The 13870-nt window shown below is 45.8% G+C and overlaps 1 protein-coding gene across 2 annotated transcripts in view; it reads left to right on the forward strand.

Annotated features, from left to right (window-relative positions):
• Positions 1-13870, forward strand: part of TBC1D12 (TBC1 domain family member 12) — a 132033-nt gene that overhangs the window by 30716 nt on the left and 87447 nt on the right. For both annotated transcript variants that reach the window (XM_040362138.1, XM_040362139.1), the window contains exon 2: positions 5646-5766. In XM_040362138.1, coding sequence (XP_040218072.1) covers positions 5646-5766 — 121 coding nt within the window. The remainder of the gene's footprint in view (positions 1-5645; positions 5767-13870) is intronic.

A 13870-nucleotide genomic window follows, 5' to 3' on the forward strand; every position in this document is an offset into this window, starting at 1 on the left:
TTTTTGCCTGTACTCACCGTATAAGACGACCCCCCTTCCGATGCTTCATATTTCTTCCTTCTGGAGCCATATTCTTCTTCTTTCTTGCTGGAGCCAATCACGGCGAGCAATGTATTCCATTAATGAATACAAAGCCTGCTTGGATTGGCAGAGGCTGTAACATCATCAGCCCACGCCTCTCTGACTCTCAAAGCCAATCCAAGCAGGCTACTGTATGTGGCCTGCTCGGATTGGCAGAGGTTGTTACTCCAATCTGAGCAGGCTCTGTATTCATTTGAATACATCGCTCACCGGGATTGGCTAAGCGGTTCATACTGTATGTAGCCGAAGCTATATACAGTATTACCGCACATCCAGCAGGCATGCGAGCAGCTGACCCGGCGTATAAGACGACCCCTGCTTTTTGGCCATTTTTTTTTAGGTGTAAAAGGTAGTCTTATACGCCAGGAAATACAGTAAATACCTGATCTAGGATAATCTTTGCTCGCTCTACACAGAACAGGAAAAAAATAATTCAGAGAAATTAGAAATCTTAGTACCTAATGATAAAAAAAACTGTTTTCTAACAAAAAACGATTGAGTTAAAAATATTATTATGTAGAGACTCGTGTTGTTCAGATTAAATGTAAGATGTAAAAGTCTGTTGAAACTGCAAAGTGGTTGATTTGTTAAAGGCAAATAGACTGTATTTTTCAAGTGTAGTTGCACTCATTTTCCCCAGAGCTTAAAAAATGTGAAGTGCTGCTGATTTCCATCATCCAATCATATGCAAGCAAGTTTATTTAAAAAAAATTTATGTTCCTTGCGCCTGATTGGGTATGGTTTACAAAGTGAAGCTTCACCACAATTGCCAAGCTCTATGTGACCACAGGCATTATGCAATAAACTAAACCTCCTACAGACATGCATAGATAAACTCGCACTACAACATAATTTCTTTCCAATATTTTATTTAGCAAAATAACAGATATGACATAACCATATTATAACTCATACGTCACCATGTTGGAATAATTTTGGCCACGGCCTGATTCACTGGTTTAAATTAAATCAACGAAACCATCACTTGATATTTATCAGAAAAACATTCACCAATTCACTTCTTATAACCAAACCTCAACCCAGCCACTGAGACTCGGGCTGACTCTCCATCATGTTTTTAACCTTATTACTTCCCCCCTCAGGTGACTTGACTGAGGGAGTTACCACGTGAATCGGCCGCGACGGGGGGGGAATTAATGCAATTGCACTTGCAAAGTGCACAGTCTTTTTGCCTTTAGTAAATCAACCACTCTGCACTTTCTGTAATGTACTCATTGGTATACATTGTTATGATTTTTAACTGCCCGTTTCCACATCTGAGTGTGTAAGCATGTGGCCCAGTAAGGTGTTGGCAAAATGGCTTTGGATACATTTCGGGGACCAGGTAATGGTCCTAAAAAGGAACAGCTGTAGGTTGGGTTCATTGTATTGTGTCTCCATAAATGTATCCCTAGTTTTGTATTTATTTTCCTTTCCATATGATATTCCTAAGCAATATGTAACACATTTTGGTGAGTTTATATGTAATGGCTATATATTTAAAAAGGTGTTATTTTTTTAAAGGAACTCCCTTAAATATCAAATACTTGTTTGCGCCACCTTTTTCAACCTTCATTAGAGCTGTGAGTTGGCTGACCCATTGAAAGCAATAGGAGGCTTCTGGTTCTTTCTGCTAATCACAGCCACTCTCATGTAATTGCTCATGCACTGATCGACCCTGTATGCAGGCATCCAATGTCCAGGGCCAATCAGTGGCATGTGATTGCTGTGTGTGATTACATGCAAGTGGCTGAGGTTAGTGAGCTGGCTGATTCTTTTATGTTCTATTCTATGAGGCTGCCTCTCGCAGCTAGTTGTAGGAATCCCCACTCAGGTTCTTGCATCTAATCAGAGGCAGGGTGCATTCACCCTATCAGGATGTGTCTGATCAAGTACCTTCATGGCAGGATTAAAAGTTGGTTAGTGAAAACTGAAAATTTAAAATGGGTTTTTAACTATTAACATCTTAAAGCTTTCATGAGATTTTGATTTTGCGTACCAATACTGTATGTAAATGCACGTTCACCTACACATAGGTCACTCTGCTTAACTTTTGGCATGCAGTTCATGATAGAATAGCAAGAATGATTACACTAAGTTGAAAAATGTGCTCTTGGTAATTGAATAATCTGTTATCCGACATGCTGGGAAGATTAACCTTCACTTCCTGTTCCATAGTTAAAACAGGAAGTGAGAGAATATTACTGCAAATTAAAGTGGTTGTAAACCTGTAATAATAATAATAATAATAATAATAATAAAAAAACAAAAAAATCAAACCTGCAAGACTAAGGCATAATGAGCTAGTATACATAGCATACTAGCTCAATATGTATTACCTTAGATCAGACCTGGGCAAACTACGGCCCGGCGGACCTTTTTAATCCGCCCCCGCCGCCGAAATCGCGTTAACGTTGATCACCGCGGCGGGGAACATTACAGACGGCGTTCGTTTGAACAGCTGTTTTCCCCGCCGCGCATAGACACTCCCCCTTGGACGGATCTGTCCAATCGCGAGCAAGGGGGAGTCACATAGACACTCCCCCTTGCTCGCGATTGGACAGATCCGTCCAAGGGGGAGTGTTTATGTGACTCCCCCTTGCTCGCGATTGGACAGATCCGTCCAAGGGGGAGTGTCTATGCGCGGCGGGGAAAACAGCTGTTCAAACGAACGCTGTCTGTAATGTTCCCCGCCGCGGTGATAACATTAGGCAGGGCCGGGAGGGGTCACTGTGCCCATCAAACGCAGCCACTGTGCCCATCAAACGCAGCCACTGTGCCCAAACACAGCCACTGTGCCCAAACACAGCCACTGTGCCAATCACATGCAGCCACTGTGCCCATCACACGCAGCCACTGTGCCCATCACACGCAGCCACTGTGCCCATCACACGCAGCCACTGTGCCCATCACACGCAGCCACTGTGCCCATCACACGCAGCCACTGTGCAATCAATTGTTGCCACTGTTCCCAAACACAGCCACTGTGCCCAAACACAGCCACTGTGCCCATCACACGCAGCCACTGTGCCCATCACACGCAGCCACTGTGCCCATCACACGCAGCCACTGTGCCCATCACACGCAGCCACTGTGCCCATCACACGCAGCCACTGTGCCCATCACACGCAGCCACTGTGCCCATCACACGCAGCCACTGTGCCCATCACACGCAGCCACTGTGCCCATCAAACGCAGCCACTGTGCCCATCACACGCAGCCACTGTGCCCATCACACGCAGCCACTGTGCCCATCACACGCAGCCACTGTGCCCATCACACGCAGCCACTGTGCAATCAATTGTTGCCACTGTTCCCAAACACAGCCACTGTTCCCAAACACAGCCACTGTGCCAATCACACGCAGCCACTGTGCCAATCACACGCAGCCACTGTGCCCATCAAACGCAGCCACTGTGCCCATCAAACGCAGCCACTGTGCCCATCAAACGCAGCCACTGTGCCCATCAAACGCAGCCACTGTGCCCATCAAACGCAGCCACTGTGCCCATCAAACGCAGCCACTGTGCCCATCAAACGCAGCCACTGTGCCCATCAAACGCAGCCACTGTGCCCATCAAACGCAGCCACTGTGCCCATCAAACGCAGCCACTGTGCCATCACATGCAGCCACTGTGCCAACACACGCAGTCACTGTGCCATCAATTGTTGCCACTGTGCCCATCACACGCAGCCACTGTGACATCAATTGTCGCCACTGTGCCCATCACACGCAACCACTGTGCCATCACACGCAGCCACTGTGCCATCACATGCAGCCACTGTTTAATCAATTGTTATTGATTAAACAGTGGCTGCCTGTCCCCAGCCTCTGTCCCCCTCCTGTGTCATGTCCCTAGCGTCTGTCCCCCTCCTGTGTCATGTCCCCAGCGTCTGTCCCCCTCCTGTGTCATGTCCCCAGCGTCTGTCCCCCTCCTGTGTCATGTCCCCAGCGTCTGTCCCCCTCCTGTGCCATGTCCCCAGCGTCTGTCCCCCTCCTGTGCCATGTCCCCAGCGTCTGTCCCCCCTCCTGTGCCATGTCCCCAGCGTCTGTCCCCCTCCTGTGCCATGTCCCCAGCGTCTGTCCCCCTCCTGTGCCATGTCCCCAGCGTCTGTCCCCCTCCTGTGCCATGTCCCCAGCGTCTGTCCCCCTCCTGTGCCATGTCCCCAGCCTCTGTCCCCCTCCTGTGCCCATCACACGCAGCCACTGTGCCCATCACACGCAGCCACTGTGCCCATCACACGCAGCCACTGTGCCCATCACACGCAGCCACTGTGCCCATCACACGCAGCCACTGTGCCCATCACACGCAGCCACTGTGCCCATCACACGCAGCCACTGTGCCCATCACACGCAGCCACTGTGCCATCAATTGTTGCCACTGTGCCCATCACACGCAGCCACTGTGCCATCAATTGTCGCCACTGTGCCATCACACGCAGCCACTGTGCCATCACATGCAGCCACTGTTTAATCAATTGTTATTGATTAAACAGTGGCTGCCTGTCCCCAGCGTCTGTCCCCCTCCTGTGTCATGTCCCTAGCGTCTGTCCCCCTCCTGTGTCATGTCCCTAGCGTCTGTCCCCCTCCTGTGTCATGTCCCTAGCGTCTGTCCCCCTCCTGTGTCATGTCCCTAGCGTCTGTCCCCCTCCTGTGTCATGTCCCTAGCGTCTGTCCCCCTCCTGTGTCATGTCCCTAGCGTCTGTCCCCCTCCTGTGTCATGTCCCCAGCATCTGTCCCCCTCCTGTGTCATGTCCCCAGCGTCTGTCCCCCTCCTGTGTCATGTCCCCAGCGTCTGTCCCCCTCCTGTGTCATGTCCCCAGCGTCTGTCCCCCTCCTGTGCCATGTCCCCAGCGTCTGTCCCCCTCCTGTGCCATGTCCCCAGCGTCTGTCCCCCTCCTGTGCCATGTCCCCAGCGTCTGTCCCCCTCCTGTGCCATGTCCCCAGCCTCTGTCCCCCTCCTGTGCCATGTCTATAACAAGTACTCGTACCAGTTTTCCAACAATGATATTTACTGCTTTTTATAAAGAAATACAATTGATTTTATGCAGTATTGAGTTTAGCCTTTTGGCCCGGCCCTCCAAAATATTTTTAGTTTCTCATGTGGCCCCATCGAAAAAATAATTGCCCACCCCTGCCTTAGATCGAAGCCTCTGCTATCATCCTCACGACGTGCCATTGCTTCAGTGCGCATGTGCCGATCACTTCGGCACAGGGATATCTACAGGTAAGCCTTAATATAGGCTTACCTGTAGCACAAAGTTAAACGGTTTACAACCTCTTTAAGGGAATCCCTTGGGGTCCATCAGGCCACCAGAACTAGTGTTCCCATTGTAAGATTTCAATTTCCATTACTTTTCTGGGGACAACCCAAGATTTGAGTTTCGTTTTTTTTTTTTCTCCTTTTACTTACACTTTTTAATGGTATGCAGGACAAACCTAGAGAGTGAATCTCCCGAACAGATGTTTTATTCCTCTCCACTTTATCCAAAACTAAAAATAAAATGTTTTGCCTTTTGGTTAATACATTAAATACTTAAATGCCTTTTTTCTATCTCAACAGAAACTTCTTTAAAAAATCGAAAGATCTAAAATCACCTGGACTAAGTGCTCCCGGCTGGAAGTTGTTTGGTAAAGTTCCTCCTAGAGAGAATGTTCAGAAAGACAGTAAATTAATTCAGCAGGTTGGTAAACTTTAATTATGGTTCTATTTACTTATTTTCTGCAGTAAGGCACTGTAATTTTACTTCATAAAACTGTAATGCATTTCTCCAAACAACTAAAATCAATGAATTGCTAATGCTAAACATTCCAACTATTCCAACATTTACTCAAATTGCCTGAAATCATAAATGTCTGTAATTTGTATATTAAAGCGGAGGTCCGCACTAAAAAAAAAAAAATATATTAAAAGACAGCAGCTACAAATACTCCAAACGGTTGACTTTTAATACATGGACACTTACCTGTCCAGGGCTCCCGCGATGTCGGCAGCCGAAGCCGATCTGTCGCTCATCTGCTGCTGTTGCCGCCTTCCTCGGTAAGGGAATCAGGAAGTTAAGCCTTGTGGTCGCGCTGTGCGTTCCTCACTGGTCCCTCCTGTCTTCTGGGACCTGTGTCTCTCCCAGAAGACAGCGATGGAGGACAGAGTGGGAGCCGGAAGTGGCGTAGGTCACCTCGATCACCAAGGTGATCTATGCCCGCAAGTGGGAGCAAATGCCTGTATTACACAGGTATCTGCTCCCTCCTCCCCCCTGAAAGGTGCCAAATGGGACACCGGAGGGGGCAGAATTCTTTTTTTTTTTTTACAGTTATTTATAAAGGGAAATCTATTTGCCCCTTGAGCAGACCTGGAAAAATTGCGGTACTAGGACCATATCTGGCCCTATGGCTGCCTCTCTCTGGCTCAGGATGCCTCCACTGTCAGCATGCCTCTCTGAGCCTGCCATATTCTTCACTGAGGAAGCTGACAGGCTCAGAGAGGCATGCTGACGAATGTCCATGTAAAGAGCTAAAAGAACGTAGAGAGACCGAGGAGCTAATGGGTACAGCAGGGAAGCTCCGTTCTGGTGTGAGAACATCACATGAACCACAGTCGCATGTATTGTACATGGTTGTGGCGTGGCCCCATTGAGCTCGGTGAGATAATTTGACAATCTGTGCTGCTTTTCAAACTCTGTACCCAGAGTTAAAAATGCCACAGCCACAAAGCAGAACATCGTGGCTGCGACAAGTGCATAGCCCATTCGGCTGTTGTTTTACAGTTTAGGTAGGTGGCCGGAGCTGGTATAATCACGGCTCGGCTGCCCGTTTTTAACCAGCCCCCGACAACCCATCTGGAAGAGACCTTTTTTCAGTAGCAGTTTTATCCATTATTTCTAGCCCCAGGTATTTGTTTTCTATATTTTTACATACTCTGGTCCAAAATTAATATTGGGCAGAATTAAAGCCGAAAGCAAAGATGTAATAGAATGCAAATGACCAATTATTAGATGAAGTAGCATTATTATTATATATTTTTTAATAAATGTTTTTGGTCCTTTTTTACCTTTTTTTTTTTCTTTTTTTCTAGCTGGTGATCTGTCCAGTAACGTGCCTCCCGTATTAGAGTGCCTCCTTACTAGATGAGGGAACACAGGGGGCACTTTTTGAACAGCAGCATTGTTAATTTTGGGGGGGCGGGGAGTATTAGATGGACTAACACATTTAGATCCACTAACAAATTAAAGCTGAACCCCAGCTCATGCTTTATAAGCAGTTACAGGAAACGGTTCTTTTTTTTACTTTTGGGATAAAGGTTTTACATGAAAGCTTATCATTATAAGCACACCTGTCGGTAAATGGTTTGTTTTAAAGCGGAAGTTGACCCTAAAAACATTATCTACCATCCCATCCAGCATACTTGCGTCAGATAATTTTTTTTAGGGTGAACCTCCGCTTTAAGCCCTGTAACTGCTACATCTGTAGGACAGCTTACTCCTTTGAAAAACAGACTTACTGGCTTGACCAGGTAAAAATGAAAACAAACCTATAAAAGAAAACTGATGCAGCTATCACATGTAAGAATTGGTTAACTGCAATATTCTTAATATACGTTTTTGAGTTTACTGCTACTTTAAGTTTGGCCCTCCACGACAGTCCCAGTTTCTTGTGTGGCCTCTTGGGAAAATTAGTTGCCCTCCCCTACACCAGAGTGAGCTCTTGATAGCTTGGAAAAATTACTTTTTTTGCTATAATTTTTTTTTTAAACTGTTTTTTTTTTTGTAAACAAAAAATGCATGTATACATATTAAAGATAAACATTTGATATGTGAAAGAGGATCACCAGAGCTAACTGGGTTATCTAAAAAACACAAAGTCATAAATCTGACGCATTCACTTTTGTGTGTACATTTTATTTTAACCTTTTGGATGCCTATAAAGATCATTTTTATTACACAAGGTAAAGAGGGAAAAGAAAGTAAATGGACTCTCTATGGTTGGCTCCACCTCCACACTGGATTAAATGTATTTTAACAATTGCGATATCTTATTTATTTTTTAATTATTGGCCATGGATATTTTAACCCTTTTTACAGGTGCAGGGCTGTGATGACAGACGCTGCTAGGAGGGCCTCCTGACCACGTAGCACTTTGGCTACATGATATCATGGGAGCCTTTCCTACTGCCTCTTGATAGTCAGTAGTTCACTGTAGCTGTCATAGTTGTACACAGTTGGCACACCTTCTCTCTGCCTGGCCCCCCACCATGGCATTGCTTGGGCATGGCTATTAGTTGCTCTGGAAGTAAACAGAGCCCTGTGCAAGGCAGTCAGGTATATTCTCATTTTGCCCATTATTTCAAGGAGCGCTGACAATGCAGTGCTGGGGATGAGGTGAAGGAGTAGATGTAAGCCGAGTCACCTTACAATGCTATCTTTACACTGTTACCTTTTTGTTTGCCTCAATGGTGGCCTGTACAGGTTTGCTTTAAATGTACCAATGACACTTTGAGGTAAAATAAATGGTGACAAATTGCCTTGTACAAACCATTGTTTTATGTTTGACAGCTAAAACAGATGATTTAAAAAGCCTAGTACATTTATATTATCTCCTCCTCATCCTACATGTGTTATCTGTGGTTTTGTGGCTTGCTATCTTTTTTATTTATGCCCTGAGCAGGGAAAAGCAACACCTCTGTTAGAAATCCTCAGAGCCATATAAAAATATTGTCATATGAATAGTTCATGCATCTGTTGAGCATTTTTTTTTTTTGTATCAAGAAAAAAATCTTCAGAAAACAAATGTTATTCTTCTGTGTAGATGTTTCTAAATGTGAACGTGTTCTAGTATTCTTCAGTAAATATGTGTAATATGTTTTTATAGACCTTCTGTATATTTTTAGCATACTCATTTTTAGTAATTTAGAATCTCGGCCATAATGTATTTAAAAGCTTACATAGTTAGTTGCCATAATTATTTTTGTCAGGAGTTCATTTATGTACCTTCTAGTCTGTGACTGGCATAAATGCAGCAGAAAAAGCACTAACTATTTCACAATTCTCTGGGCTTACAGTGGAGAAACATCTCGGAAATTCCAGCATTGCCCCCCTATAAAGTTCTTCAAAGAAAGGACCTTGGCCTTATTCTATAGCAGTAACAGGTGATCATCTTTTAGTGATCCTTCATATTGCAGCAGAGATAAGGTTTTATGTACATCTGTGTATAGACATGTTGAACTGAATAATTCTCAACTGACCATTTGCAAGCCATTCATTCCGAAATTATTATAACTTTATAGGTCTGCTTGACTCCTTGGATATACCACGAACAGGCTTTTTTTTTTTTTTTTTTTTTTTTTTAGGTGCGGTGTGCAGGCAGCCCATTCCAGTCTGCTTGGCCCTGTAAAAACTTTGTTTGGGGCTACTTATTCGCACACCTGCCACATTAAGCTGAGTGGCTGTGTCTAAGCAGCCATTGCATTCTAATTGATTTGAATGGGCTTTCTACACTCAGCACCTTGAGTGAAGAGGCGCTGAAAAAAATGGCTCAGTCACAGTATACGGGCCTTAACAAGCGTGTAACCAAGTCCATACAATCGTATTATCAGAGAGCTGGTTTGGAAGCCTGCACAACTGCGTAATTGCATCCTCATAGGTAAACACTAATTGGGGTGGCCCAATTGTTTTGTTATGTACCACATGTGAAATATATTGTCAAACAGTTGAGATGCAAACTTTAAAACAGTGGTATTACTGTCGTTATCATAGTAAAAATACACCAATTGGCCATAATTTTTTGGCCACTGAAAGGTTAAGTGAATAACATGGATTATCTTGTTACAATGATATCTGAAAGTTGGTGAAATATGTTGGGCAGGAAGTAAAAATGCTGTTCCTGAAGTTTGTTTTGAAAGAAGAAAAAAATGGGCGTCAGTTAGTTGTGTATGAGGCTGCATAGCCGCTGCTGACCTGTGGCCCATAAAGCAAGGAAGAAGGTGGCCTGGTCTGATGAATTATGTGGTTTTTTTTATTTTTTTTATTTTTTACATTGTGTGTGGCTAGGTGCATGTACATCGCTTACCTGAGGAAGAGATGGCACCAGGATGCAATCTGTGAAGAAGGAAAGTGGAGGCAATGTTTTGCTGGGAAACCTTGAGCCCAACCATTCATGTTGCTGCTACTTTGACACGTACCACCTGCTATTGCCGGCCAAGTACACACCTTTATGGAAACAGTGTCATGCCCCCTGCCATACTGCAAAACAGTTCAAGAATGGTTTGAAGAACACAACAGCTAGTTTGAGGTGTTGACCTGTCCTCCAAATTCTCCAAATCTCAATTCAATCGAGCACCTGTGGACTGTGCTGGAAAAATATGTCCATGGAGGCACCACATTGTAACTTACAAGGCTTAAAAAAAAAAAAAAACTGCTACCGATGCTTGGTGCCAGATACCACAGCATACTATCTGAGGTCAGCGGCGTTCATGTCTCCCTGAGTGAGAGCTGTTTTGGTGGCAAAAGGGGGCCCTACTCAATATTATATCGGTGGGTGGTCCTTGGGTTATGGCTGAATGGTTTATTCTGCTGTTGGCGCTAGCTTATTTAAACGTATTTAATTGACCCTTCAGCTGGCAAAGATGGAGAGGTGACTTGATAACGAGTGTAAAATAAGTGTCCGTATTGGAGATTTTAATAAACAAGATTGGCCATGTGGAATTTTTAATTCCTAAAACAAGTAAAGGTGGTAATTTGTACATCCTAGATGTTTTTTGATACAATAATTACCACACTATGGGGACAAAAGTGGTGGGTGTTATTCATTGTAGCTGCAAAAAAATCAACATCCTCTTCATAAGGCTACTTTTGCGCTGAGGCAATTTGCAGGCGCTATAGAGCTAAAAATAGCACATGCAAAGCGCCCTGAAAGAGCCTCTTCTCTCACTCCAGTGTGAAAACCCAAGGGTTTTCACACAAGCGGTGCACTGGCATAACGCTCAAAAAAGTCCTGCTAGCCGCATCTTTGAGCCCTGCCCATTGAAATCAATGGGCAGCACCTCCGGCTTTGCGGGCGGTTTTAACCCTTTTTCATCCGCTAGCTGGGTTTAAAAGATCCCCACTAGTGGCCAAATAGTGCCGCAAGAACTACAGTAAAGCGCCGCCAAAAATAGCAGTGCTTTACCGCTTATGGTGTTGCGCCTCAGTGTGAAAGTAGCCTTGGTGAGGGTCATAAATATAAGATGTGTATAAATTGGGTGTTGCTCTGCAAATATGAATCACAAAAAAGAAAGGTGATACAAAATAGAAGTCAACATAAACTACCCAAATGACCGTGATCAAAAGTTTACATATCCCAGTTCTTTTTTTTTTATAAATTCTTTATTTAGAAAGTAGGGACATACAGAAATACATCTGAGTTACATTACAGCGAGTGTTGCATTCCCCCAACTGATATACATGCATGAAACATCATATAGTAGGAATAAGCTAGCCGAGGGGGCTCACATCGCTTTTCAAAAGAGCGGGAGCCATCTGTACTCCGCATGTCCCATTTTACGGCGTTTGCCGTTTTTTATTTTTGTTATTTAAGGAGAAAAAGAGAGATTGAGAGTCTGGTGACTAACCGGCTCTAACACACTGACATAGCAGCAAGAAAAGAGTTCAGAGTTAAGAACAAAAGCTTGAGGGAGAAAAGAGGTGGAGAGATAGGGGAAGAGGGAGAGAGAGAAAAAAAAAAGGGGAGGGGGGGGGGGTAATACCATCATCCAGTCGCAACCACCCCAGCCGGGGAGCATCTAGAGTCCACCCCTTTCAGGGGGGCCGGACCCTCAACTGCCCGTATTCCTCTGAATAGATGAATTTGTGCCAGTGGAACCAGGTTTTGGAAAAATTTTCATTCATGCCCCTTTCCGTGGCTACTAAATCCTCCATTGCATGGATATCCGCTACTCTTCTCAACCAACCGGCCACCGACGGAGGCTGGGTCTGCTTCCAGTTTAAGGGAATGCAGCCTTTTGCTGCTGTGATTAGGAACGGCAGTATGGATTCTCTGTAGGCCTTAACTGGGATCTCGTGGTGATGCAGAAGGAAGACTCCAGGGGAAAAAGGCAGCACCTGATCTGTGAACTTCTGCGTGATCCGATGGACCTCCGTCCAGAAGGGCTGCAGGAGGCGACACGACCAGAAGACGTGAAGGAGCGTACCAACCTCCTCCCCGCAGCTCCAACAAAAGTCGGAGCTCTGGGGAAACATCTTGTGGATCTTTTCCGGCGTGTAATACCAGCGGGATAGGACCTTATATCCCGTCTCCTGAAGCCTCGCACAAATAGAGGTTTTATGAGTGAAAAGGATGATCCGATCAACCTGTCTCTCCGTAAGTTGGAGGCCCAAGTCGCGCTCCCACCGGGAGATTAAAGAAGGTTGATGCTCCTCGGGCGGAGACACCAGTAGTTGGTAGGTTAGCGAGATCGCATGCCTCAGCGGGGATTGGTCCAAGCATAGAAGTTCAAAAGCGGTCAGCTCTCTCCCAAAGGACACTGGGTGGGGCAGCGATCTGATGTAGTGGGAAAGCTGTACCCTCTGCCAGAAAGACAGTCCTGCCAGGGCTGGATCCTCCAATATTTGCTGCCTGCTTTTCCATTGGCCATTGGATAGGAACTGTCACGCCTGGGATTTTCCTGCACGTTTCAAGTCTAGGAATCTAGGGTCGTTAATTCCCGGGCTGAAGGCTGGGTTGCCAACCACCGGGGGGAGGGGAGATGGAGGCGGTGCGACCGACAGTTCGCAAAAAGCCTTCAACGCCGTCCGGATCGACACCCCAACCGTGGGATGGGCAGAAACCTGCCTCGGAAGGGGCAGTGGGCACCAGGGCAACGAGTCAAGCTGCATTCACGTTGGGGATTGCTCTATTTGCACCCATTGTTTAAAGTTGCGGCGACGAGTCCAGTCCAAAATACGAGTAAGATGACATGCAGTATGATAAAGATTGGCATCTGGCAGGGCCATACCACCCTTCAGCTTTGGAAGTCGAAGAACAGTTTGCACCAACCTAGGGGGGTTTCTGGGCCCATACAAACTGGGTAAGAACTCTATTTACCGTTCTCAGGAAGGAGGCAGGTATCTGTATAGGGAAGGCTTGGAAATGGTACAATAATCTAGGCAGTATATTCATCTTGACTATGCCACAGCGGCCGAACCAAGAGAACACCCCTCGCTGCCACTCCTGCAAATGTTTTTTAATAACCATCAAAAGAGGGGGGGAAATGGAGGGGAAATATCTCCTCCGTTTTACCGGGCAAAAGATGCCCAGATACTTGATGTGGGACTTCGCCCACTTGAACAGAAAGTCAAGTCGAAGCAGAACGGTCAACGAGGGTGGCATGGCGACTTCTGATAGTTGATACGGAACATTGACAACTCTTCGTACGTCTTCAGTTCCTTGAGCAAGTTTGGTAGAGACACTAGGGGATCAGTCCGGAAGTAGAGTAGATCATCCGCAAAACCCGCTATCTTCGGGGACAAGGTGGCGTCTAGACTAGGGCCCTTGATGCTGGGGTTGTTTCTGACAAGGCGTAAGAAGGGCTCAAGAGTCAGGACGAATATCGAATATAGGCGATAACGGACAGCCCTGTCTCGTTCCGTTCGTAATCTGGAACGATGAGGACATGTGGCCATTGACCTTGACTTGGGCTGACAGGCGGGAATATATAGCATGCACCCACTTCATCATGCGCTCCCCCAGTCCTATGTGGCGGAGGGTTTCGAGTAGGAAGGGCCAGCTCACTCTGTCGAATGCCTTTTCGGCGTCCGT

Source organism: Rana temporaria, chromosome 8, assembly GCF_905171775.1.
Source record: "Rana temporaria chromosome 8, aRanTem1.1, whole genome shotgun sequence".
Classification (NCBI taxonomy): Eukaryota; Metazoa; Chordata; class Amphibia; order Anura; family Ranidae; genus Rana; species Rana temporaria.